The 26,096-nt window shown below is 58.5% G+C and overlaps 2 protein-coding genes and 2 long non-coding RNA genes across 14 annotated transcripts in view; all 4 read right to left on the minus strand.

The window, feature by feature from the left end:
• Positions 1-254: 254 nt before the first annotated feature.
• On the minus strand, positions 255-3,602 carry LOC125161040 (uncharacterized). Its single transcript, XR_007150451.1, has 3 exons — positions 3,324-3,602; positions 1,539-1,622; positions 255-1,409 (listed from the first exon to the last, which is right to left on the minus strand). It is a non-coding gene; the product is annotated as an uncharacterized LOC125161040 (long non-coding RNA).
• A 560-nt stretch (positions 3,603-4,162) lies between these two features.
• On the minus strand, positions 4,163-8,365 carry EPHX3 (epoxide hydrolase 3). Of its 2 annotated transcripts, XM_047850642.1 has the most exons (7): positions 7,119-7,361; positions 6,811-6,896; positions 6,310-6,467; positions 6,088-6,216; positions 5,156-5,259; positions 4,925-5,061; positions 4,163-4,837 (listed from the first exon to the last, which is right to left on the minus strand). In XM_047850642.1, exons 1-7 carry the CDS (start codon positions 7,359-7,361, stop codon positions 4,612-4,614), a joined length of 1,083 nt encoding a protein of 360 aa, XP_047706598.1. In that variant the 3' UTR covers positions 4,163-4,611. The 2 variants fall into 2 exon arrangements, with proteins under 2 accessions (XP_047706598.1, XP_047706597.1); XM_047850641.1 differs by having other exon boundaries at positions 6,088-6,467; positions 7,119-8,365.
• A 2,446-nt stretch (positions 8,366-10,811) lies between these two features.
• BRD4 (bromodomain containing 4) overlaps positions 10,812-26,096 on the minus strand; it is an 86,536-nt gene continuing 71,251 nt past the window's right edge. For 6 of the 10 annotated variants that reach the window (XM_047850630.1, XM_047850631.1, XM_047850632.1 and 3 more), the window contains 8 exons: positions 18,357-18,409; positions 17,872-18,241; positions 16,651-17,238; positions 13,689-14,063; positions 13,427-13,557; positions 13,096-13,301; positions 12,749-12,986; positions 10,812-12,366 (listed from right to left, as the gene is read on the minus strand). In XM_047850630.1, the coding sequence (XP_047706586.1) occupies positions 12,298-12,366; positions 12,749-12,986; positions 13,096-13,301; positions 13,427-13,557; positions 13,689-14,063; positions 16,651-17,238; positions 17,872-18,241; positions 18,357-18,409 (2,030 nt within the window). In that variant the 3' untranslated portion in view covers positions 10,812-12,297. Of the gene's footprint in view, positions 12,367-12,748; positions 12,987-13,095; positions 13,302-13,426; positions 13,558-13,688; positions 14,064-16,650; positions 17,239-17,871; positions 18,257-18,326; positions 18,410-26,096 lie in introns of all 10 variants that reach the window. The other 4 variants (XM_047850637.1, XM_047850633.1, XM_047850635.1 and 1 more) reach the window with 4 other exon arrangements.
• On the minus strand, positions 20,793-25,092 carry LOC125161039 (uncharacterized). The gene is made up of 2 exons (XR_007150450.1): positions 24,848-25,092; positions 20,793-23,174 (listed from the first exon to the last, which is right to left on the minus strand). It is a non-coding gene; the product is annotated as an uncharacterized LOC125161039 (long non-coding RNA).

Consider the following 26,096-nt stretch of genomic DNA (forward strand, 5'->3'; position numbering starts at 1 on the left):
CTGACAACCAACCACAGGCACAGCTGTCAAAGACAGACAGGCTCTTGATTTCAGCTCAGGTCATGATCTCTCAGTTCGTGGGATCAAGCCTTGCATCGGGCTCCATGCTGACAGTGCGGAGCCTGCTTTGGATTCTCTCTCTCCCTCTCTCTCTGCCCCTCCCCTGCTCACGCTCTCTCTCTCACTCTTTCAAAATAAGTAAACTTAAAAAAAATTTTTTTTAAGTTAATAAATAGAAGAAAAGAAACCAGAAGGCAAACAAATAAGAACCATGGACTGTGGCAAGGGGGGAGGAGAGATTTCAGTGACAGGGGCAGGCAGGACAGGCCTCACTGAGTTAGGGGACATTACAGCTGAGACCTGAAGGAGGAGAAGAAGCCACACAGGAGCAAGCAGCCAGAGGAAGGGTGTTCCAGGCAGAGGGAAGGGCGAGTGCAAAGGCCCAGAGGAGGAAGGGTGAGGGGGCCAGAATGCTGGGCACACAGTGACCGAGAGCTGGGAGGTCGAGGAAGACGATGGGGGCCAAGTCTCAAGGGTCTGGGATTTCATTGCAAGCACAGTGGCCGCCGCTGGAGCGTTTTAGCAGGGAGAAGCTGATCGGAGGTTGTAGGAGATCCCTGTGGAAGCTCTGCCTTCCTTTCTCCCAGGGAGTGGTCCCTGGGGCCTCACACTAGCTCCTCTGGGCTCCCATGGCCTCCCCCCCCACCCCGCCTACCACATGATCCCTCCTGGGTCCCCCTCAGATTCTGAGCTCTGTAGGTGTCCGTCTTGCTCCCTGCTGAATCCCCAGTGTCTAGCCTAGAGCCTGGCCCACAGTAGGTGAAACAACTATCAGTCGATCGAATGAATGTACCAAGCACATTTCAGTGCAGAGCAGGAGCCAGGAGGTGGGACTTGAATGTGCCCATTGGCAGCTCTGAGACTGCCCCCATTAGATCAGGGCTCCGCCAGGGGAAGGGATGCGGGCTGGGGGCTGGGGGGGGGGCGGTTCTTGGAGGAGGAGATGGGGGGGGGTGAGAACTGAGTATGGAAAAGAGTGAAGAGAACGAAACTCACTTCTATTGAGCAGCTGCCGGCCCTGCAGCTCTGGAGGTGGCGGTGTCCCTGTCGTAGGACCCTCCACTGGGTGGGACATCGCTGGGCATCTTGGCCTCCCAGGCCCTGGGCTCAGACCGCTGGAGTCGTCCGTGTGCACAGCCTTCCTCCAGACCCCATCTCCTCCTGCTCAGGTCTGAACCATGATGCCCTGATGGCCCCTGCCTGTCCAGGGCTCCCTGGCCCTTGAAGCTTGTCCTCCTCCCTGTCCTCCTGTTTCAGAGAAGGGAAATGCCTCCCCAGGGCTTTTCATTACCTCTTCCTTTGGCTAGAGCTTGAGCCCTCTTCCACGACAAAGTGAAGTTCACAGGAATCTGCAGTGAGTGCTCCTCTCATGTTGCCCTACCCCCAAGCTCCTTTCTCCCCCTCACCCCCTTTTCCCCCGTGTCCCTTCCCTTCATTCTTCCCCTCCTCTACTCCACTCCGTGCCCCCAGAGGCTGACCTCTACTGGCTGCATCAATGGACGGCCTTGTCCTCTGGCTTCCAGGTGGGTCTGGCCAATAGGAGGCGCTGGCAGAAGATGAAGCTAAAGGAGAGAATGGGGTATTAATCCTCCTTCATCCCTGCCTGTGGGGTCAGCTCAGCTAGTAGCACCCCTTGACCAAAGGCCCTGTCTGCATGAATCTGTGCTTGGGTTCTAACATCCTTCTTTCCCCTTGTCTGGTCAGGGGGACCAGGAGATGGTAATGGCTCTCCATGGTTGCTTTGCCCCTTTGGTTTCTCCAAACCCTGTTCACTCTATGTGGTCCCTGTAGCAAACCTGCCTCAACTTACCCCATTTGAATGTGCCACTTATCTCCTCTAGGCTCACAGCTTGGGGTCCCCATTCTTCCCTCCTCACTCCTGCTTAAGGGTGCTCGGGACATCCAAGTCCTGTGTCCTCTGCTTCCACGTCTTTCCCCATCCCAAACTTCCCTCCCAGTCTCAAGGAACACTAAATCAGCTGTGCGTGGAGGCTTCCGTGGGTTGGAGCGCATCTTTGCAGGGGTTAGCTCCAAGGCTGCTTCCTCCAGGGAGCCTTCCCTCCCACTCCCCAAGTGTCCTCCCCCACCCCCACCCCACCCCCCACGTTGCTTATTCCACTCGAGCCCGGCTCCGCCTCCCCTGCCCCTCCTCTGGTGTACCGCCAAAGTCTTTGAGCCTGTGGCAGGACAGATGAACGAGTGAATGAATGAATGAATGAATGGCTGAGCGACCGACTGACTGATGAATGAATAATGGAAGGCGGTCTGGAGCCGGGAGCTCGGAGCAGGGGAAGGGAGTCGTCGAGCCTGGGAGGGATCTCAGTCGGGCCGCCTCCCTCCAAACCCTCCGGGTCCCTTCTCCGGCCTGGAAAGGATGCGCGCGCCCAGCCCCGCCTCTGGGAGAAAGGCGCGCCCCGATTGGCTCAGGCTGGCTTCGGCCGAATCACGAGTCTCTATTGGCTCGCTAGCCAGGACTCTGCCCAATCACCGCGATGAATTCCCCCCCACCCCCAGACTCTGACTCCCTCCCGCGTGCAGCCGAGGAGGCGGAAGACGGCGCCTTCTTGTTACCCTGGCAACCGTCAGCGGACCTGTCGCCCCAGCAACTGTCCGAGGCCTCCCGTCAGCCTTCGCCTGGGCCCCTCCAATCACCCAGACAACCGCTACCCGTTCCGGTCAACCATCAGCCCTTTCCCCATCACCCTGGCAACCGTCGCCAGACCCACCGCCCCCTGGACACACCATCCTCATCCTGCCCGCAGGCCTCCTCGGCCCAGACCTCCACCCCAGGCTCCGAGGTCGCGGGGTCCCCTTCCCCTCCGGCCCATCTCCTCGACCCCAAGGGGCACTGTTCCCACCCTGGAAGTGGGGGGGCCCCGAGGTGGGTCGGGCGCTGGGGATCCCGGCTCCCGTCGGGCCCCACGGGCCGCCCGTGCTGAGGCAGCGCATGGCCCCCCAGCTGTCTCACCACTCGCACTCCTGCGTGGGACTGTCCGGCCACAACAGGGAGCTTTTCAAAATGCAAGCCATGTTCCTCCCCTGCTGAAAACTCTTCCCTGACTCCCCTTGAGAACGGAATCCAAACTCCTCACAGCCCCTGGCGGTCTGGCTGTGGCCTCTTCTCCTCTCTCGCAGCCACTAATCGCCAAGTTGTTACTCCAGTAGCCCAGGCTTATTTCCACCTCCAACCTTCCTGTTTACAGTTTCCCACTCCCTGAAGTGTGTCCCCCAGCTAGGGAAGCCTTTCCTGAGTCGCCACTCACCTAGCTCTCTATGCCCGTTCTGTTAACTCCAGAGTAAGGCTGTGTTGTTCACTCCCCAGTGCCTAGATCAGTGCCTGACACACGGGATGAATGAAAAGGATGTTATGTTAGAGACAAGACAGTACAGAGGGGGATGACCAACAGGCAAGCTTTAGCCAGCCAGACCCATCCCAGTGATAAGAGAATGTATTTCTGAGGTTGCAGGTCCCCAGAGAGATTCATCAGCATTCGTCATGACATGGTCCCCAAAGGCTAGGCAAAGGCTGGGGAGACAGAAGGGCCATGGCCAGCCTGAGGCTGGATGATTCACCCTCTACTTGTCCCACCCTCATCTGGAGGCTGGAGCCAGAGAATCCCCCCCCCCCCCCCCCCGCCCCACCAAAGAACCAGCGGAATCTGTGGTTAACTTGGAGAAGATTCCAGGCGCTGGAGAGGCAGGCCTCAGACTTCAGATGGTCATTCAGGGAGCCAGTCCCTTCCTGTGCCCTGTCCAGAATCTCAAACATCCACCCTAGCATAGCCTAGAGCTGTTTTTCCACGTATCTGAGACAGGGATCCCAGGGATGTTGCCCAGGCCGCACCTAGAGATCTTGACCTTACAGGGTCTGGTGTCACAACCGGGAGGGAGATGGTGGGAGCTGCCCAGGGCCTGCCTAGACAGTATTCTAGACACACACCTGCTTGTACATGAGGGTCTTTCCTTGGAGAGCTGGTCAGGAGCCAGGTACAGACCCCCCCTTTCTAGAAGTACCCTCATCAGCACTGTCCAATAGAATGCTTTATGCTGATGTGTCAGTGGAGCCCTTGAAGCATGGCTAGAGTGACCGAGGGACTGGATTTTTAATCGATCATATTTTAATTAATTTCCATTTAAATTGAAGCAGCCAGATACGGTTGCCAGTTACCCTACTGGACAGAACAGCTTTTAGCTGAAGACTCAGATTGGAGATGAAAGCCAGGGACAGGAAGGTCAGAGTCTGTGGTTTGTGCAGCTCTGGGGGCTGATGTTGGCAGGAAGGGGAAGGCCCCAGGGAGGGGACAGGTAGGACACTGGGTATCCAGCTCTGCAGAGGAGAGAAGTTCCCGGTTCCCCAGGGCTGAAGTGCTTGTTCAGGTGCACAGACACTCACACTGGTGTGTGGGCAAACAGCCTGGTGTGCCTGCGGGCATCCACAGACACACTCGTGTGTGGTCTAGGAGTTCCACGCCTGTGTGTGATCCGGCAGTCTGTCGTGGTGTGCACGTGGTGTGGACTCCCAGGTGCACACAGGCCAGGGAGCGAGGGCTGCTAGCCTAGCAGGTCTTGCAAGAAGGCCCACATGTACTGGTGCATTTCCTCGGGGTTGCTCTGTGGGATCCAGTGCCCCACGCCTGGCAGGATGTGGGCCTCCAGCCGGCCGGGCACAAAGCGACTGCTGATGGCTCCTACCAGCCCCTGCTCCAAGTAGGTGTCCTTCTCTCCCCACAGCAGCAGCGTGGGCGTGGCCAGTTCCTGGGGCTCCAGGGGAAGGTTCCTAGGGCCAAGACAGGTGGAAGAATAACCTCCCCTCCCCCTGGCCCCCCAGAACTCTCCTGAGCTTCTGCCCCGGGTCTGGTCTCACCTGAAGAGGTTTCGGTAATAGTTGAGGGGCCCAGTGAGGCCACCGGGCTGGGAGAAGTCATAAAGGAAGGCCTCGAGCTCGTTGGGAGTTAAGTGTGGGATGCCTCTCTTGCGGTGTGTGAGGGTGGTCTTCAGGATCTGGGTACACAGCAGACCTACGGTTTCAGTGCCCAGCCTGCCCAGTCCCAGCCCCCCACCCTCCACGTACCCCCAGGCCTTTGCCCCACTGCACCTGGAAGTCAGACATGGACAGTAACTTCTCAGGCAGCCAGGGAAGCTGGAACAGGAACACGTAGTTGGAACGGAAGAACTGGCTGATGTGGTGTGTAGAGTAGTCTGTGGGCGGCAGGGGAAAGGCAGATGTGAGGCCTGGGCCTGGGGTGGCCCCACCCCCTCGCACTCCTACACGCACCCAGGTCAGGCACACAGATGCACCAACACTCAGGAATGTCATCGCATGCCGGACCTCGTGGGGGTGACTTGACATTCCTCCTGGCCAGGATGCCGGTGTCCCTCCCTGCCAAGTGGTCACTGTATCCACAGAATGGGGACACCTCTGTCTGCAGCCACTGCCCAGGTCTGGATGCATTTCAACACTTATTGAGCACCTACTGTATGCCAGGACCTGTTTAAAACCCTGGCGACACGGCAGTAAATGGCACAAACAAAACTCCCTTGCCCGCCTGAGAGCTGACAGTCTAGAGACAGAGACAGACAAGAAACAACAACACGGAGGGAGAGAGAGAGTGGGAGAGAGAACACAGCACTAGAACTATTATACTGGGAATTAGAATCAGGTGATGAGACGGGTATCTGCTTACTCATCTATGCCTTCCTTGCCAGAAGAAAGACATTTAGCCTCTCTTGCCTCAGTTTCCCCAACTGGATCGTGGAGATAACGACACTTTCGTATGCACAGAGGCTTGTGTTGGTTATGTATATGCAAAGCTCCTTGTCAGGGCAATTGTTACCTGTAGGTGCTCAGAAACCGTGAGTTACTCCTGAGTGCACGGTCACTGATTGTAGATTGGGAGCATCATGGGTGTCCCCAGCCCCCCGTGGGGGGGGGGGGGGGCGGTGTTGACTGGTGGACAAGGAAGTGTGGACACAGAGACAAGCCCCTCCACACAGGCATATTCCAGCGTCCCGGGCTCCCCAACACACCTTGGTACACAGACATGGGGGCCCCACTGACAACAACCATCCGCTCCACCAGGGACGGGTAGTAGATGGAGAAATTCCAGGCGAGGACCGCACCCCAGTCGTGGGCCACCAGGATGCACTTGGAATAACCTGGGGGGGTGAGAGGAACCAGTGCAGATGAGAAGCCAGGGAGAAGCAAGGCAGGGGTGAGGGAGGCCAGGCCTGGGATGGGGGTATCCGCACCCAGGCCCAGGATGACATCCTGGATGTCCACCATCAGCAGGTCGATGGTGTAACAGTCAACATCCCGAGGTGCATCTGAGGAGCCGTAACCCCGTAGGTCCACAGCCACCACGTGGAAGCGGCTCTGGAACTCCCAAAGCTGGTAGCGCCAGGAGAACCTGTCAGGCGGGTGGAGAGGGAGGTTGAGTCAGGGTCCCCAGGCTGCACCTCCACCCTACGCCCAGCAGGGGCCTTTGGCAACCCGACTTCCCTGCCCTGGACTTCCCAGAAAGGAAGATGGGGGAACCCCGCGCGGAAGGCAAGGTCGGCTGCACTCTGGGTCCAGGGCAGCGTCGACACTGATACCGCTTTGTCCCATCTCTGCAGGGACATTCCTGGAGACGCCTGTCCTCGAGCACCCCCTTCTATGCCTTGGGCCCCCAGTCTACCCAGCCAGCCCCGCGGCACCTCCAGCTCCACCTGCGGCCTTGGGCGCCCCAAGCCCCTGGGCTTCATATCTACCAGTTCTCCGGGAAGCCGTGCAGAAACAGCATGAGGGGTCCGTTGCCACGTCCAGCGGAGACATAGTGGAGGCGCAGGCCCGAGCTCTGGGGGAGGGCACAGTCAGAGACCCGGGGAGGCCCTCCTCACTAGGCTTGACACCCCCCCCCCCTCCCCGCCCTTCCGGCCACGCGCCGACCCCCGTTTGGATTCCACCGTTTACTCTCCGTTCACCGGGGCTCGGCCCCGACGGGGCCCGACCTCCCGGGGTTCTCGACCCTCGAAGCCCCGACGGCCCCCCGCACAGCCGCCCGCGCACGCGCGCTCACCTTGAGGGTCAGGAAGCAATGTTCGCCCAGCGTGGGGTCGCTCAAGCAGGCGGGTGGGGTGCGCCGGGGGCGCCCGCAGCAGCCGCGCCGGGGCCGGCACAGCACGTGCGTGAGCGCGATGCAGCCGTAGACGGCGGCGGTCAGCAGCGCCGCGCAGAACACGAGGCTCCACATGAAGGCGCGCAGGAGCTTCAGAGTGACGCGCGACGGCGCCAGCAGCGCTGTCACCACCAGCTCCGGCATGTCGCCGCGACCTGGGACGACTTCGGCGCTGCCTTCGGGGGGCGGGGGGCGAGAGCAGCAGCAGCGAGGCGGGATTCGGGCTGGGAAGCCCACCGCCTTTGGTCTGGGGACCCTCCGTGCCTCCTGAGCTTAAGGAACGCGCCGAGAGAAGAGGCGGGAGGCTTATATCGAAACAGCCACCGCACACGAGTCACCTAAGTGCCAGGTAAACACCTGGGCGCGACGGCGACAGGGAACAAGGATAGGGTGCGGGGATGGAGCCTGCGAGGACCAGGCTTCCGAGGCTGGGGAGGGGCTTTGAGGAGAGGGGAAGCGAATTGAGGGCGGGGCCTAGGCAGGCGGGGGGGGGGCTTCATAAGGGGGCGGGGCCTAGTAGGACTCCGCCGCGGGTGGGTGGGAATATTAAGTCTAGAGGGAGATTGATGTCTGGACAAACAGGGAATAAGGAGGTGACTTTAGTGAAATGGGCGGAGCCTGGAGCGAGGGGGCGGAGCAATGCAGGGTAGGTGCGGCCTACGCGCCGGAACCGTGGACCCACCTTGGCCTAGGAGCTGCGTAGGGGATGGAGGCGTGGCTTAGAGGGCGGGCGGGGCGAGGGTGGAGTCCAGATGAGGCGGGGCCTAAAGTTGGGCGGGAGAAGGCCGGAGGCTGGGCCCGGATACTTTGGGTGCGAGGGCTGGGCCAATAAGCTGCGGGTCGGCCCGGCTCCGGGATGAAGGGACGGGGGGCGGGGCCGGGACCTAATATGGCGGGGCGGGCGGGCCCGGAAGCGGAAGGAGGGGACAGGTAGTGCCTTGGCTGGGATTAGGAGGCGCGGGCGGTCGCCGCAACCCGGGGAGGACTTGAGAGCCCCTGCCGCCGCCCTTCGGAGCTCCCCTCCCTGGACTGCGCGGCCCTGTCCTTGGCCTGGCTGGGAGAGACCTAGCAGCACCCTCACCCAGGCCTGGTTCCAACGGCGGGTCCAGTGGCCTCGACCCCGGGAAGTCCTCCAGTTAGTCCAGCGCCCGCCGGCCCCGCCCCTGCACGGCTGTGATTGGAGGGCGGTGGTCATTGACGTGCGGGTGACAGGTCTCGCCCGGGAGCCAATCGGCAGGTGTTGAGGCCGGGCTGGGGGGTGGGGATTCGCCGGTGGCGACCAATGGAGACGCGGAGACTCTTAACTTCCAGAGGGCTGACCGGGCCCGCGAGCCGGAGGACCGGGCCGGTTGAGTCCCTGGGGCGGTCAGAAAGAGGAAGTCGGTCAGGATCGGTCGAGAAGGCCGATAGGGCAGGTTCTTCCTCCTGTTTTGCAACCTTCCCCCAAGATCCTAAACATTTCATGGTCACTCACCGTTTAACCCACGTAACAACCCTATTAAGTGTAGGTACTATTATCACATCTCTGTATTACAGACCACGAACCTGAAATTCGGGGATTAAGTCATTTGCCTAAAGCCATACAACTTGCTGAACGAGATTTATGAAAAAAGCAACAATCTCGAGCTCCACCTCTCCCGCCCGGAGGCGGCCATTGGAACGCTGTTAGCTTTCTTCTGGTGGTTACCCAGGTATCTCGCTCGACAGGCTTGTGTGGCCATTTCTTGAGGACCAGTTTAGGAAGTTCATTAAGCATGGACTCGAGCCTCACCACCGCTGGACGGACCCTGCCCGTTTTTAGTTTTCCTTTTGGTTTCCTCTCTAACTTTAAACACCCTTCTCATTATTTTTGTCACCTCCCACTGCTAACCTCTACCTTTGTGTTGTTAAGGCTGAACAGGACACCATCCTGGGCCCATAATTAAGTCTGTGGGTTCCTACTTAAAAGGGCACGGTGGTTTATGTGGTTCGGCCTCAGTAAACAATGTATTTCAGACTCGGTTGGACAGCTATGATTACATGGCTTGTATTGTACAAAGGTTTATTCTCCCTGTACCAAGTACCTTTCTTTTCTTGCACGATTAGCCTGGATCACAGCTTCGGTTTCTTTTACTTTCCATCAAATCAATCCTCCACAGCCACTGGGTGATCCCGGTTGTGCCTCCTTGAGTCCTCTAATCTGGCTGCATGGCTGGTGGGAGTCTGGGGATCGCCCTTCTTCCTCTGCTACACGAAACCGACTCCCTCCATCCCCCTACCCCAGCTTTGCCCTCAGACAAAAAGACAGCAGTAGTCACAGGATGGTTAATTTTATATTCAGTACAAATGTTTATTTTTGCAATGAGAACTGCACAAAAAAAAAAAAAAACCTTTAGTATATAAGTGAAAAGTCTACGAATTCCCTTCTACAAATGTCTAAAGTGTTTAATACAAGTCTCAGATTCACTGACAGAATTATTGGCCAAGCGATCCGTGCATACAGTACAGTGGGGGGCTTGTACACACCTCTTACTCTTGTATAGGACTAAGATTTCTAGTACTGTGGGAGGGAATGGAAAAATGGCCAGATAAATTAAATAGTAGATCAAGTTCTAATTACAACCCAGTTAGAGGAACACCCATCAGGGAGGTGTGGAGAGGGCCACGGCAGAATTAAATCTTCAGAAGGAAGGTGCAGACAAAACCATTTCTCCAGCTAAACAGTCGGACCTGGCCTGGGGAAGTTACTGAACAAAACACGGAACAGAAGTGAGGGGGTGGGATGAGATGGAAGAAACCCCAAAGAACCAATGAAGTCCCACTTGAACCGGCAGCACAGTGGCACATCGAGGAAGTGCCTGCTGGGTGTGGGGCAAGGGTACGGAGGCAAGTGGGGGCCTGTGGCCCGTCGCCTGAACTACACTCTTGCCAAGAGGTTTCGGCAGATCCCAAACACAAGATGATACAAGGGCTTTTCCGGTTGAAACAGAAAAGGGAGATAGGGGTTAAGAAACAGTGCTAGAAATGTTTCAGTTTACGTCTCTGCACACATAAATGATACACTTTCATCCTACATCCTAGGGGCCACTCTTGAGTGCCCCCCTCGCCTTGTGGCACACAGGCAAGGGAAGCAGGGTAGCCATATGGCAGGATCTCTCGGGCAGGCATGTGTGCGTGCGTGTCTACATGCATGGGGCGGGGGAGGATCCCATTTTGGGGGATGGACACTTATCTAAGAACATCTGGTTAACCCTGAGCTTAAATGAAAGGAGCAGTTAAGGTAGAGGCAGGCAAGGTGGCAGAAGTGGCCCAAGTCCTCTGGTGAGTGGGGGACCAGGATGGAGGAGGGCGAAGGGGGGAAAATACTGTCTTGAGTCTGGCCAGGTTCTGCTGGAGCATGTCACCCCACTAGGAGACCAGGGTCCATGGAAAGAATGGGTGCCTGGACTCCCTGTCACAGCTTCAATGTGGTCACAGGAGAAGGCCTAGGTGGCCCTGGTGGTAGTTCTTGTACAAAGGTGGTTTGGGATTTGGGGTGGGGGGGGGGGGGGAGCGGCCCTAGGCCTAACCTAGGCAACAGGTGGTTCACAAAGAAATGTCAGGAAGACACCAGCATTAAAAAAGAGAGATGTGTTTATTCCATGATCAGTACAGACCAAATGCATATTCACCGTATGAAAGTCAAACCAGTCAGTGACTCCAGAGTTTGGCCAACACTGAGGCACCAGCGACGTGGTGTAGAGTGGGTTCTCATGGCACACGTAACCTCACCAAGGGCTCCAATTATAAAATTAAAAAAAAAAAAAAAAAGTAGGGGAAGTGGCAGCCAGCTGGTCAGGCTGGGTGGGGAGCCTCTGCCTCAGTGGTCTGTGGCCCCCAGCCCCTGGTGCCCGCCTCATCCCCTGGCCCTTCCTTTCCTGGTAAAAAACAACTCAAAACAGATTTGACATTAAAAAACAAAGGAGTGGGGAGGGAAAAGAAAACATGGCTTTATAATTAAAAATAGACTAATAAAGTTTGAAACTGAGTAAAATATAGGCAGTTTTTTTTTGTGTGTTTTGTGTTTTGTTTTGTTTTTTGTGGGTTTTTTTGAGTTTTTTTTACACCAGTTTGGTGGAGTCACCAACAAACTTCAAACAAAGATATGCCAACTATGTTCACTACACAGTACAGCCACGGTCACACACTACCCACAGCGCGGTGGCAGCCGCCGCTCAATGAGGAGACGATCACACCATTTCGGAGATAAGCAGTGCCATTGTGTCTGGAGGAGAAGAGAGAGTTAAAAATAAAATAGAATCCAACAAAAAATATATATATAGGAAAAAAAAAACAAAAAAACAAAAAAACCCAGAAACACAGTTGGGAAGGAACTGACTTTGGTTGGTGGCCTCACTCACCGGGCGAGGCCGGCCCACACACGCGCGTGTGACAGTCACCTCGCTCCGAATTGCCATGGACACACACACACCTCCACGGCACTATTCCCTTTTGCACAAGCGAACACTTACAGAGAGCGGCTCTCGATTAAAGGCTTGTGGGGGGAGGGGAGGGGTGGGGTCTGTTCAAGGCAAAGTCAGTGCCAGCAAGGGGTGGGCCGGCGCCCTCGCCCGCCTCCAGCTCGCTCGGGCCTGCCCTGGCCTCCTGGGAGCGGGCGGTGGTGGCTGGGGTGTGGGGGGAAGGACTCCTGGTGGGCAGGACGTCACGAACGTCACTTTCTCGGGGACAGAAACCAGTCACGGTGGTGGCGGCAGCAACAATGTCCTGTGTATACTGTGTAGACATTTGGCGGAGAGCAGGGCCTGTGCCCTGCCCGCGGGGACGCGCGGCTTGGGTCTGGCCGGCACTTGCTCGTGGCGAGGCGTGCTCTGAGCTGACGTCCCGTGAGGGGGTGGTGGGTGGCGGGCTGTCCAGCTGGCTGTAAGGCAGACAGGCTCTGCGATCCTCAGCTGCCCGTCAGGCCTGCCCCGGGCACAGCATGCAGGAGGGCCAGGCCCGGAGACACCCCCTCGCCGCTGCTACCGCCTCCACTGCCGCCCCTAACACTATGGAGAGTCAACGTTTTGCCAGAAAATCAGAGTCAGAAGTCACCTAGGTGCTCTCAGAAAAGATTTTCTTCAAATATTGACAATAGATCACTCTGGAAATTCATGTCAATGGTAGCTGCCATCTGGAGGGGAGAGGTGGGAAGGAGGGAGTGAGAAGAGGTGCCCCCCACTGGCTACGGCTTCCGAACTCCCCGCCCACCCCTCAGCCCCTTCCAGCACTGGCCATGCCCTCAGGGCCCACACCCAGGCACCTCGGCACTGGCCCTGAGCCCCCTCTGAGACCCTGAGGCCAGCACAGTGCAGAGAAGCAGCTGCCCTGTCCCGAGCACCGCCCACCTCCACCCCCTGCACGGGGTGCTCACCCCACCTCTCACCCTGTCCTGAGCACCCCCTCCCTGCATGGGGTGCTCACCCCACCCCTCGGAGAGAGACTGCCTTCACCCTGGGGTTCACGGCCCCCTTTCGCAGCCCCTGCCCAGAGGTTCCCCCCCCCGCCCTGCTCACCGCTTCCCGGCGCCTTCGCTCCTGCTCCCGCTTTCGGGCCAACTCCCTCTGCTGATCCAGCATGGACTGGGGCTGGGAGCTCTGGGCCTGGGGGGCGGCGGCCGCGGCCACCGCGGCCGCCTGCTGCTGCTGCTGCTGCTGCTGCTCCTGCCGTTGCTGCTGCTGCTGCTCCTGGCGCCGGCGAGCCTCCTCGTGGGCTCGCCGGGCCTGCTCCAGCGCATCCTCATCCTCCCGGCTCCTGAGGAGAGCAGGCCAGAGCTGCCAGTGAGTAGGGGGGGGCGGGGGGGGCAGGAAGGAGGGCAGAGCAAGCCCCAGAAAACCCCAGGCTGCCTGCAGCCCCAGCCCACCTCATGCGCTCCTGCCGAAGCCGCTCCTTCTCCTTCTCCGCGTGCTCGGCCTGCGCCTTCAGGGCCTTCTCACGCTCCTCCTTCTCCCTGGCAGCGCGGCGGAACTGCTCGAAGCTGTCACTCGAGGACTTGGCTGTGGAGGATGGGGTGGTGGGATGCTTCTGCACCAGGCTAGCCCAGGAGCCCATGTTCTTGATTTTTAAGTCCTGCCAGGCAGAGAGACCACAGGGTGGGGGGGTGAGGGGCCCTGCCAAGAGGCCCAGAGCCTGCGGGCACACCCACCAAGGTGCCTCCCTGGAGTGAGGGACACTCGTGGACTCACTACTCCTACCTTTTTGGGTGCAACTGGTGTCTTCGGCTCCTGTTTCTGTTTGTCCTTGTCGGGGGCCCCTGGTGGGGGTGCATTCTGCTCAGGGGGCCGGATCACAGGCCTCCCGACGTCCACAGGCTTCATCTCAGGCCCTGGAACACAAACAGCTTGTGGGCCTCGGCTGGGGCCCATTCCCCCCTGCCCCCAAGCCCAGGAGGGCACAGTCAATAAGCCCACAGAAAGCTCTCGTCCAGTGCAGGCCGGGGGCAGAGAGGGCACTCACGTTGGGGCAGGTGAACGGGCGCCTTGATGCTCTCCGGGTGCTTAGGGGGCTCTGGCCGCAGCGAGGGGCTGAAAGGCTCGCTGCGGATGATGGGTGAGTGGATCTTCTCCTCCTTAACCACCACCAGGGGCTGGGGCTGGACCACAGAGGCCGCGCGCAGCTCCTGGGACGGCACAGGCACGGTGGCCGGTGAGGCAGGTGAGTGCCTCTGGCACCGGCCCACACCTGGCCCTGGGGGCTGTGGCCCAGCCCTGCCCTTTACCTGCTTCTTAGGCTGGACATTTTGCTGGGGTGGCGACTGGTGGGTCAGGCTCTGGAACGGTGGCATCTGGGGGGAATGTATCATAAGCGGGGAGGGGGCTTCGCGAAGGTGACCTAGGAGAGGTGACAAGGAGCACATCAACTTGTATGGAAGCCACTGGCCTGGGCCCGGCCGAGACCCACAGTGGCTGAGCCCTGAGCAGGTCAGGCCCCTAGTTCGCTGCGCGTATAGCAGCGCTTTGTGGAGCCACGAGCTCAGTCCTGGTGTCAGAATCATTAAGAATCTTTGAAAAGTGGATTCTGATGTATTTGGTCGCAGGTAAGGTCTGGGCCCGAATGCTTTTTAAAAGCTTTCCAGATGCCTCTATGGCACAGGCTGGGTTAAATATAAGGGACCTCAATAACCTCACAGAACACAGGACAGCTCCCAGCTGTCCACGCATGGCTTAACCTGCCTGCATGGACAAATGTTTTGGGCCTAGGGCCAGATGCCCAGGACCCTCCCTCCCCACACAACTTAGCTTGCAAGCCCCACACAAGGGGGACTCCTGGAACTGGCCCACCACAGCAGAGCCGGTAGAACAGTCCTCACCTTGTGTCTCTTATGGGAATTGAGCCAGCCCACCCAGCCACCCACCTTCCTCAAACCAACGGTGGGGTGGGAGCATAGGGGAGGGTCGGTGGAGATCCAGGCAGCCATGAGGTTCAAGTACCTGCCGCAGGGCAGGAGTCTTGAAAGCCCCATCAAAACACTTAAGCCTGACTCCCCAGTTTCACTGGTGAGAAAACAACCTTAGATCACAGTCACCAAGTCCCGCCTTCAACTCTCTACCTACTCCAGCATGGAAACACCCTCCTGCTTGGATCCTTGACATGTCTTGGCTGGCCCCAGCATGGGACAAGCCATACTTGCCCATTAACACAAAGCCACCTCTCTGCAGTGCCCTTCCGTGCTCCCGGTCCTGCCTTGTGCCTCACACTGAACAACCTAACCCAAGTTCCGCACGCAGGCCCTTCCGCTGACCTTCTCCAGGCTGGATTCCAGCCGCCATCTGCCAGCATAGATACAGACACCCTTGGCCTTCCACCAGTCTCCTGAGCCTGGCACAGACCACAATGCCCCAAGTATGGTGGACCTTCCTCGCCCCCATCCCTCTAGAGCCAGAACTTGCTCCTAACCTCTCAGAGAGGTAGAACGGCTGCTCAGAGACAACATGGTGCCAAGGACCAGCCTTCCCCTGACCCCTTGGCCCCTGGCCCCGTGTGGCAGGTTTTTCCAGACTTGGTGTCAGTGGCCCCAGTCCAGGCCTAGGGATCTGCAGGCATAGGACAGGACTGCGACAGTCTCTTGTCCGGGTGGCTCCCTCAGCAGCACCTGTTTAATCTACCAGTCATTAGAGGGGAGGCCCAATGGCTCGGGGGTAGTGCCTATAAGCTGGCCACATGCCCACAGATGCCTGTGAAACCCCCTTGAGACTCCAACCACTTGGCCTTTGGCCTCAAGTCCCCGGCTACGTTCCAACCCACACTGCTCCCTGTGACCCATCCCAGGCCGCAGGAGAGCAAGGGAGGTGGGCCTGGGGACTCAGGGCATAGGTGGCCAGAGGAGGCTTACCCCTTTCCCCCACTGCCCCCCACAGAGAAGCCTGGCCTTCCTCAAGGGTGAAAACAGGCAAGCAGCACAGCTGCTGGGACCAGCAGCAGCCTTTCCCAGGGAGGACAGACAGCTGTTCTTGGCTCAGGGCATGCGATGATCCACTTGGCACCTGGCAGCTTTTGCTAGGTTTAGGAGCAGTCACGGCCCGAGATCAACAGCCTTGTTCAATTTGCAGGCGGCACCTGCACTCCCCAGCCAGGCTACGTGGTCCGCCCTGCCAAGTCCAAGAACTTCAACCTTGATCCTCACGCATCAGCACACCAGGAGGCACTGACTGGAACAATCCCCCTCGCTGAAGCTGCCCAGCACGGTATGGTCACAGACACTTAAAAAACAGGGGCCAGGAAAGGCGAGAGGGTGCAGCCTGACCACTGCTGTGGGAAAGGGCAGCCTGGACCAGGCTGGAGAAAGGGAGCAGGAAATGGAAGATGGCTCCTGGGTGTGCCCCAAGCCACCACTCAGCTTAAACCCAATTCTCTCCCACATGGTCCTCATCTACCAGGTGAGCTTTACAACGCTGAGAGCAGGGCACCTAGTTCTACAGGTTCCCAAACAGCCCCAGCTACCCTGGCCTGCCCCTAACTCTGTCTGGACCTCACTTCCTACCCTGTTTAAATTAGCTCTGGCTCATTCTTTGATATCTCCTCCAGGAAGCCTGTCCTGACTCTCAGAAATGGATAAGATGCCTCCCTGGGCTCCTGGCTTCCCCACCTAGCAGGATCACAACGTACTGTAATGCTCGTGACTGCGACTTCCCAGACAAGGGCCAGCGGGGACCCCATTCTCAGTCATCTCAGGTGGCAAGTCAAGACAGACCCCAGATAACAATGCTACATGAAGCCCCAACGCCCCCTCTCGGCCACCTCTCCAACCAACCCAGAGCCTTCAAGGCTCAGCTCTGGGCCCACCTCAGCCTGGAGCTTGAGCTGACCCACTGGGCTTCTTAAAGACAAGATTCCGGGCCCAACACCAGTTTTTCCAGAGCCCGGGGCGGGGCGGCGGGGGGGGGGGGGGGGGGGTGGGAGGGGGCAAGGGCCGACTTACCTGTTGAATAGGGGTCTGACTTGTGGTGCCGGGGTGAAGGGTGGTGCTGGATGACCTGTTGAGGCTTGGCAGGCTGTGGCGGCGGCGGCTGCTGGCCAGGGGGTGGGTGTGCAGGCTGCTGGCCCGGGGGTGGTGGGGGCTGCTGGATGTGGGTGGGGAACTGCATGGGCTGCATGTGCACAGGCCGTGGCGGGGGCTGGTGCTGCTGCTGGGGCGGTGGCTGCGGCTGGGGAGGCGGTGGTGGTGGCTGCTGCTGCAGCTGCTGCTGCACGGCAGGGTGGGGTGGGGGCGGCAGGGGGGGCGGGGGCTGGGACTGCACCTTCACGGAAGGGAGTAGTGGTGTGGGGGGCTGCACCTTCTGCAGCTGCTGCAGGTAGAGCTGCATCTGCATGGAGGTGAGGGGTGGGGCGGGTGGCTCTTCGTCCTCCTGCAATAGCACTTGGGGGGGCTGAGCCATGGGGGGCTGTGGGAGAAGGGGTGGCTGAGCCAGGGCAGGTGACACGGCCGGGGGCCGGGCGGGCTTGGGGGGCAGGGCGGCGGCTCGGTTGCTGGGCCGCGACGGCTGCTGGGGCAGCGCGTTGTGCAAAGCTGGAAAGACAAGGGCGCGGCAGTGAGGCTCACGGCTTCTGCACCCCAAGGCCCAGCCTTCCCACTCCATCCTGACCTCCTATGGGTCTCCCGCCACTGGCTGCGCCACCCTCCCTGGCCTCCCACAAATTCAGGAATAAGAACAGTTTCCAGAGAGGTCTATGGGATCGGGCCCCTCGCCAGTGCCACTCTGCCCTGTGCTCTGCACCCCCAGTCTCCCTCCTTGCCCTGTGGGTCTCAGAGCAGGCCTTCCCCACCCCCCCCCCCCCCAGCTACTTTGTCTCTGGCCCAAGTGCGCATGCATCCCCCAGCACCTCCATCCCCAAGTTGGAGGCAGCGTGCGGCAGCGTATCTTTTTTCTATCTCGCGCAACACCCACCCCACGGAAGGAACAGATCAGTGTCTTCCAGATCAAAGAACTAAAGAACTAACTCTATGCGGGGCCCGTCCCATGGCGTGCGTCTCAGTCTCCCGTCATTTCCTTAATGGCTCGGAAAATCAACTGGCCTCCCTTTGGAAGCAACACAACTACAGTCGAGGGGGTTCCACAGGTCGCCCAGAGTGCCTAGTCAATGGAAGAGCAGGACGGGAAGGGGGCCTCCCTGCACCTCGGCAGGCGTGGCCGCAGCTCACCTGGAGGAGAGACCACCGAGTGCTGGTTGAGATGAGGTGGAGTGCTGTGCTCGGGCGGCTGGGGCAGGTGAGGGGGCAGCTCGGGCTGCGGCAGGTGCAGGATGGGCTGGGTGAAGTGGCCGATGGGGTCGAAGACGCTGCCTGGGAGCTGAGGCTCCAGGACGGGCACCTGGGCGGCGATGAAGGGCGGAGGCGAGGACTTCATCGTGGTGGCTGCCTGTGGCGGCATGGAAGGCGGGGGCGGCGGGGGTGGGGGCTGCTGCTGCTGCTGCGGAGGTGGAGGCGGCGGGGGCTGCTGGGGAGGCGGCGGGGGCTGTTGGGGCACGGGGGCCGGGGTCTGCTGCATCTGCTGATGGTGGTGGTGATGGTGCTGCGGACAGACAGGCTGACGTCAGGCAGGCGGGACATGCCTGTGTACCCTCAGGGCCCATGAGGGCAGGTGGCCAGCTGCTCACCTGCTGGAGGACACCCCTGAGACCACGTACCTTCTTCTGCTCCCTCCCGGGGTGCCCCTTCTTTTTTGACTTCGGAGCCATCTCTGCAGAGGGAAAGAGAAGGTGGTGAGGTGCTGGGGGAGAGGACTGTGAGCCGGCCTCGGAGGCAGAGCCAGGAGAAAACAGAGGGTAAGTTCAGAAGGGCCGGTGACGGTGACAGGGAGGGTAGCTGGGTTCCGTCAGGGACGGGAGTCGGTCATGGGAGAGAGAGACGTATGGGGCGTCACCTACCCATTTGCCTGCTACTTCTCCTAGCAGGGACCTCGTCTGAAAAGCCTCCCTGCCCACGAGTTCCACTAAAGGATGATGCCCGGGTATGCTGGGAGATGAGCTACAGAGACCTCCTCGCCCAGTGTCTCTCCCACTTGCTGGGTCAGACGCCACTATGGTGACTGAAGTGTCTGTACCCCAGCCCGCTCTGCCTTGGGAACAATTGTGCCACTCAAAATGATCACATCCATTTGACGGATCAGCCAAGTGAGGCTCAGAGAAATTAAGGGACCTGCCCTGTGTCACGCAGCTGCAAAGTAACGACATGGCTGCCTCTAACTGTACTGCCCTCTAAGCTGACTCCTTCCCATCCTCCCAGGGGAAGCAGAGCTGCACAACTGTGGTGAGAGTGGTGGTGTCGGCATGGGCCAAGGCCTGGCTGCAGAGTGAGCACTTTAGGGGAGGGACTGATGGAGAGAGGGAGGGAAGGCAGGCCAGCGTTTCAGGAATGACCCGGAGGAAACGGAGAAGGTGCTCGCTACCGTGGCCAGCAAAGGTGGCCACCAACCAGCATCCCCTTCCTCGTGAAAGACCAGCCTCAGACAAGTCCCCGTGATGGGACACAGCCAACGTGCTGCAGGGAGAAGGCAGTGTGTGCCCTGGTTCCTCAGGGGCCGGCGGCTTGTTGCTGCCATCGTATGGCCTTGTCCAGGATGGGCCTGTCCCTGCAAGGAATGGGCAACCGCCAACACACACACCCAACCCACAGATATATGCTAAGGATCTTCTGCCACCAGTTTGTCCCCTGCCAAGAATCGCTGGTGTGCGAACCCCAGAGAGGGAGAGGAGGCCCAGTCGGCACTCTTGGCCTAGGAAATGATGAAGTCAACAACGAGGTAGGAGACGGGACCCACGGTGCCCTTCAAGTTCCTGTCACCAAGAGACACCTCTTGGCTTTGCCTGGCTTCCCCTGAGCTCCTTGCCAGGGTGCCGGCTCTTGCTGGTGTCGGAGGACACATGCTTTGCCCAAGGCGGGCCACCTCTGCTGGTAGCTGCTTCACGGAGGGCCGTGCTAAGCTTCTGTGAGGTGTGCAGCCACAGGGCACAGCGCGCTACCAAAACGGAGGAGAGGGACCTCATGCCCTGCAAGAGCTCACCATTCCATGCAAGAGACAAGACAGTGACAAAGACCTCAGCTGCTATGGACACACGTCCTCATACAAATGGCCGCAACCGGGGACACCTGGAACACGGGAACCAGAAGCCCAGCCTCAAACCCGGACACTGGAGATGCCAGGAGAGGGTTCAGGGCTCTTTGGGTCACAGCAGGAAACCGGGTGAGAGGAACACTCTTGTGGGTGGGACATACAAAGGGGACAGTTTGGGTGACTTGCGGGATTAGAGCCATGGGGCTGGCAGCTGCAGGGTGAAGGAGGGACACTGAACTAGAAAGGTGGGAGGCCCAGGACCAAAGGGGCCCTCCATGCACTGGGCAGAGCACGGTGTGCTAAGGCCTCTGAGCCGAAGGGAGCAGGAAGGGGCTGGGGGTGGGGGCGTCCCTCCAGGACGGGCACCTCTCGCAGCAGATCCCAGGAACAGACACTGAAACTTGAGGGAGGCTGGAGCAGCCACTCACACATGGGCAGGCCTTTGGGGGTCTGGGGGACTGGAACCTAGGGTAAGAGAGGGCTCAGGCTCAGTGGGGAAAGACTGACCAGGAGAAGGCACGGTGTTGCAGGGAGAGGGCTGGGGTGGCCAGTCATCTCATGGCCTCAGGGGAATCCCCCCTTTTTTTTCTACCATAAAGGAGGGACGGTGGTAGCTCTGTGTGCCCTCACTATCTCCTCGCACGCCGTGAGCAGAGAGGCCCACGTGAGCACTCATGGGGACAAAATGCTGTGGGGTCCCAGGGGTTCCAGAGAGTGGGTCTTGGCTGCCTTGGCAAGTGTCCCAGGTCTCTGCGGGGAAGTGCCGGTGGGGAGGGGGACGGGCCTAGAGTGGGAGAACCAGTGGGAGGTACGCAGCAGACCTCCAGGACCAGAGGTCACAAAAGGGGCCGGCGGTGGGGACCAAAGGGTGCTGGAGCCTGTTTGGGACAGCTGCGTACAGCTCATGTGGCCCGAGCCTCCTGCTGGAGTTACTGGTAGGAAGACAAGACAGGAAGTGCACAGCTTCACGACACACCAGCCCCGAGACACCCACACAAAACTCTCTAGAAAGGGTTACATGAAGATGGCCTCGAGTACTGTGTGATCTTTATTCCATGAAAATCTTGAACTCAACACAAATTTCATCTTTACATAGGATGGTAATTGTACAAAGAATTAAAACGTTTTTGTAAAATCTGATTAAAACACTGATTCCTCCCCCGCGCCCCCCTCCGCCCCCACTCAAGGGAAGGAGACAGGATTGAGGGTAAGGGCAGGGCAGAGGCACAGAGCCCCTCAACACAACGGACGGGGGAGCCTTGGCGCTAGCAGAGGCCCAGGCCACCCGCCCATCCTACAGCAACTCCTCAGGCCCCGCAGGCTGGCTGGTGTGTCAAGGCCCAGCTGGCATGTCCCCCTGCTCACACACAGGAGGCTGCCAATGAGGAGTGAGTGGGCACTGCTCTCTCTGCCCTATTCCTGGGGCACTGGGCACAGGTGACGGCTCGAGTCTAAAGTTCGAGTTCCCTGACAGATAAAAGCCCGATGGGCAAGGAGGCCAGGATCCCTGGATAGCAAGGGTGCAGAGACCCTGCAGGCGAGCTGGCCTGTGGCTATAGCTGGTATGCACGAGTGTGGGAAGGGGTGGGGCGGCAACACAGGCCGACACTGTGGGAATCCAGGCTGCCATTTGTTCCAAGACGACAGAATCTTCCCAGAAAGACAATGCCAGCAGCTTCCCAACTGTCCTGTGGGAATCTCTGGGCATGAAGCCCCCTGGCTCCAGCCAGGCCGAGCTGCACTGGGAACACATCAGGCACAGGCCAAAGGGCAACCCAAAATAGTCTGTTTGGCAAATGAGTTTGACTGGAAGAAGACTGGCCAGAGGATCAGAGAGCAGCCTAGGAACTCGCAAGCATCACTGCAGGGCCCTGGAGAGGCTGGATCTAGAACCCAAGGCCCCGAGGAAGTGTCCCAGGGTTTCCGCACAGGAGGTGGCCAGCATCCACCAGCTGCTGACGGAACTATACCTCCTCAAACTTGCTTCCAGCTCTAGAAGGCAGGCTCCAAGGTGCCAGGAGACTGTTATAAGCCTTGAAGAAGTACACACAAACTACACTTTAAAAAGAGGGGGGAAAAAAAAACAAAACAAAAAACCCCAAAAAACCACCCCCCCCCCCAAACAACAACAAAGAAAAACAAAAACAAAACAAAACTCCCTGAAACACAGATGCTGTTCCTTAAGGGACTTTTCATCAGGCAGTTTTCTGCTGAAATGCTGGATTCATGACCAAAAAAGGGCTGATATTTATTCTTAGAGCAAAAAATCCTATTCAGTGCCTCTCACAGGGCTTGGATGATGTGGCCACCCTGGCCTGCCCCACCCCCAGAGGCTGTCATTATTCTAGGGGACTGAAGACTGAGAGGGTGCTTGCACTGGCGACACCCCTTCAGAGATGTGCACAGAGCAGACCCCGAGGGCTCTGATGGCCTCACTATGGACTGGTCCAGTGTTCTGGGTTTGAGAGCCTTTTCTCGCCCACCAGCCCAGCGTCCCACCCCACTTGGGACAGGTCACCTGGCTGCATGGCCACTCTTCCTCGAGTGCCCCTCACCAGTGGCCTTCCTAAAAGCATCCCTTCCCCCTGTAGCCTGCTTCTAATTACTTGGGAGGGACAGGGAGGCAGCCCAAGAGGTACTTTCCCCTCTGTGACTTCGGGCAAAGAGGCCAAAAAAGTTGGGAAAATGCCCAACAGGCAACAATGGGAACAATGAAAACAGAAGGAAGACTCCAGGGGCCAGGAGTAGTCTGTGGCTGGTGACAGCCTCTGGCTGGAGCCTCACAAGCCACCAGAAAGAGGGCATGCTGAGGGACAACCCCGTGAGCTTTTGAGCCCAGCCAGGCTTGCCCCTAAAGCCCCTGTTCCTCACTGGGGAAAGCGCTAGATTAACTAGAGTGTTCTTCTTTAGGCTGAATGAGATCTTCCCTGGGCTAACATCATTTTAAGATCCAGGAGGAAAGCAGTTAGGATCCAGAAAAAGAGGGAGGGATGAAGAGAGAAAACATACTCGTGACGGGGCCTTGCACACGGAGCAGCACCACACGTATGTGTGTGCGGGGGGATTGTCATCACCCTCTGGGAGATGCCACCCACCCAGAAGACCCCAGACGACCAGGGAGGCTGGGCAGGACAGCCAAGCAGTCTTTACACAGGAGGCCCGGGTGGCCAGCCAAGCAGGCAGCCTTCCCGGAGGCGGGATTAGGCGTGTGCTGCTGGACATGACTAAATCCACCCCAGGGGACAGGCCCAGGGCTCTGAGGAATTCCATAACTTGATGGAGTCCTGTCCCTTTCACAGAAGAAAATGGACTTAAGCTATAGCTTGCTGGGAAGGAATCTGGAACTGAAGACCGTTTTATTAAGAGTCCGTGTCCAATGATTAGGCAGGACCTACATAGAGGGAGAGAGAAACCAGTGTGAGAGAAATGGTGTGGAATGTACCGTTCAAGTCACAAGAACAGAAGAACCACAGACCGAGCCAGCCTCCTGTGCCCTGCCCACGGACAGGGCACGAGAGAACGGCGCCGGAGCCTGGGAACCCTGCCCCCTGCCTGGCCAGCCGCGGGCGGGGACAGACCCACCTTCCCTTTACAAGGGCCACAGATCCGGCACGTGTGGACGTCTCCAAAACCACCCAGAGCCTGCTCATGCTTCCACACAGAGTAACTGCTTCCAGGAACAAGTTCATGTGCACCCTGAGCATGGACCAGCATTTCCTTTACCGGTCTTTGAATGTGAGAGATGCCCTGGCCTGTCGTCCTTGCCATCACTCCTGAAGACCAGCCAGGTGTGCCCACACGTCCATCAGGCACCCCCCACCCCCCAAGCTTGTCTCCCCTCCGTATCTGCTTTACTGCACACTGTCTTTCTCAGGGAGGTGATGCCAGCCCTTCCTCAGGGCCGGGGCACAGGTAAGAAAACCCCCAAGAGAGGGGCTCTGCAGTGCAGGACCTCCAGCAAACACCCTCCCTTCTGCATTCCTACAAACACCAAGAAACATCAACAAAAAACAAATTACAAAAAGACCAAACAATTCTATACACCGTCAAGGTGGGGTGAAATCAGAAGACATGCGAGGAGGAAAGCGGTCTTGAGTGTTTCCCCTTGACGGGAGAAGGGCATGGGGCATGTTCCCACCCACACAGCAGAGGAGATGCCTCTGCCAGAGTCACGGATGCAACCAACACTGCAGTCCCATGGTCTTCAAGTGTGTGTGTGTGTGTGTGTGTGTGTGTGTGTGTGTGTGCGCGCGTGGGAAAAACCCACCCACTGGCCGGACTGTCATTCAGGGCACATTCCACAAGGCTCACCCTCGCCCACGAAGCCCCAGAGTCCCTCCAGCTGCGACCCCTGCATGTGAGTGTATGAGAGGGGTCACCTGACAGCACAGGCAGACCAGCTACAGTCCTGCCCTACAGGTCCCTTCCTACCTCCCTATGCCCCTACCAGGGGCCTCTCCCTCTTCCCAAGAGCAAGTATTACACCCTTGGAGCAGGCAGCAGCAGACCCCAAGATGGGCCTGGGACCCAGTCCCTCAAAGACCCCAGGGGTCGGAAGCTGAGGCTGGTTGTCTGGGAAGAACGCCCTGTGGCCTCCGTCTGCACTTTCCGGCTCAAATCTTTCCAAAACATCAAGCATTCCTTTTTTCCCCGGAGCTATTAAGAAACACCCACAAGCTCAAATCCTGGGAAAAGGAAACAAGGAGACTAAAATAGCTGGAGTGAGCTCCCACTGCAACTAGAAGACCAGGCACAAATCCAAGAGAACTACCCCACACCTCCCTGAAGCCGTCCCAGCCAGGTAGCTGGGGTACAAGGGTGCAGTCCTAAGGGAGACAGGAGCTGTGTACCCACCCTACCCAGAAAGACCCGTGGATGGCACGTGGAAAGAGGCTGTCATCAGCGACATGACGGGGTGGAAAGCTGGACAAAGAGTCCTAGGACATTCCCTCTGGCCCCGTGAGCCAGGCAGACATGATCCCAGCACTGGTGACCGACAGGCCACACAGCTCTGCCCAAAGCCCATCTGGGATGGCTGCAGAAAAGGGGGAACCAGGCACTCACCTCTGGCCTGCCCAGCCGAGGTCTACAGATGCCTTAGGAGCAAGTGGGAAAGTGGCATTTGCATTCCCTGCCCTGTGCCAATACTGAACCCTGAAGCAGATTCGAACTTTATCCAGAACTGAAGCTCAATGAAAGACCATAATCCAAGTAATAGCTGGGTTCAGAGGATGTGGTGGGACTGGCCAACAGCGTGCTTCTGGGCGGTGGGGAGGAACACATGGTGGCCTGGGACCGAGCTAGGAAAGCCCAACCCCTGCCCCCCCCCCCCACTCCATCTGTGGGTGCACCGCCTCCCTGAACTGCTTGGCCCCAAGGACCAGCCCCATGCCTTAAGCACTCCACAGCATCCTTATCTATGGAGAGCAGCCAGAGAAGGGATCTATGCACCAAACCCCCCCAACCCCCCCACCAAGCTCCAATTTAGTACCTCTGTTTGGTTTCTTTTGGTGATTCATGTCTCAGGGCCCTGTCGGCAGAAACGACCCTTAGTACAAGTGACAAAAATAGGCCCTTTCAGGAATTTCGGCTCCAGTCCAAATGGAAACACAAGAACAAGGAGGGCAAAAACAAACCCCAAAAGACCAAAAGAAATACCTTCAATAACCCCCACCCTGTCCTATCTTCCCAAGGCAAAACCACTAACTGGCCACAGAAATTGGGGCTGCCTAGCTCCAGGGACCCAGCTTGAGCAGCTGCCCTGGAAGCAAGTGCAGTTTCCCATGCGGGATGGGGTGGCGGGTGGCTGCATTCAATGATGCAGGGGCGCAATCTCCCTCCCATTTTCGGGCCGAGTGTCTGAGCCCTAGAGCACAAACCCACACGGTGGTTCTCTTGAGAGAAGCATCCAGCTGACCCACAATAGAGCTCTCCGGTGCACACAGATGGCAAAGGAAAAGCCAGAGCCTTGAAGACAAATGGGAGCCTCCCAAAACTCAAGGTGGGGAGGGTGCCTGGAAAGAGGGATGGGCCGGAAGCAGCAGGGTAAGCCACTGGGCCGGATTGCTGGAGCCTGGGAGCCTGCAGGCCGTCGGCTCAGAGACTGTAAATCTCACCCTCCTTCCCGCCAGGACAGCTGTTCCCAGGACTCTCAGATTACTTGTTGCACAATCTTTCCATCTCTTTAAAAGGGGGGGCACAAAAAGGGAAAAAGTATTCTCAGCAGTAGAGAGCTGTTGGAGATTCCGTCACAGCTGCCCCACATCAGATGGTAGGAGGCGTGTGCAAGGCACTCAGGAGCCCAGGAGGATTT

This window comes from Prionailurus viverrinus, chromosome A2 (genome assembly GCF_022837055.1).
Source record: "Prionailurus viverrinus isolate Anna chromosome A2, UM_Priviv_1.0, whole genome shotgun sequence".
NCBI classification, from domain to species: domain Eukaryota; kingdom Metazoa; phylum Chordata; class Mammalia; order Carnivora; family Felidae; genus Prionailurus; species Prionailurus viverrinus.

Bases quoted from the DNA above. Each gene is read 5' to 3' on its own strand.
- EPHX3 (XM_047850641.1), bottom strand. From the start codon at position 7,361: ATGCCGGAGCTGGTGGTGACAGCGCTGCTGGCGCCGTCGCGCGTCACT. The intron at 6,897-7,118 runs GTGAGCGCGCGT...GCCCTCCCCCAG, and splicing joins ATTGCTTCCTGACCCTCAAG to AGCTCGGGCCTGCGCCTCCA. The intron at 5,260-6,087 runs GTGTGTTGGGGA...TGCCGCCCACAG, and splicing joins CCCCATGTCTGTGTACCAAG to ACTACTCTACACACCACATC.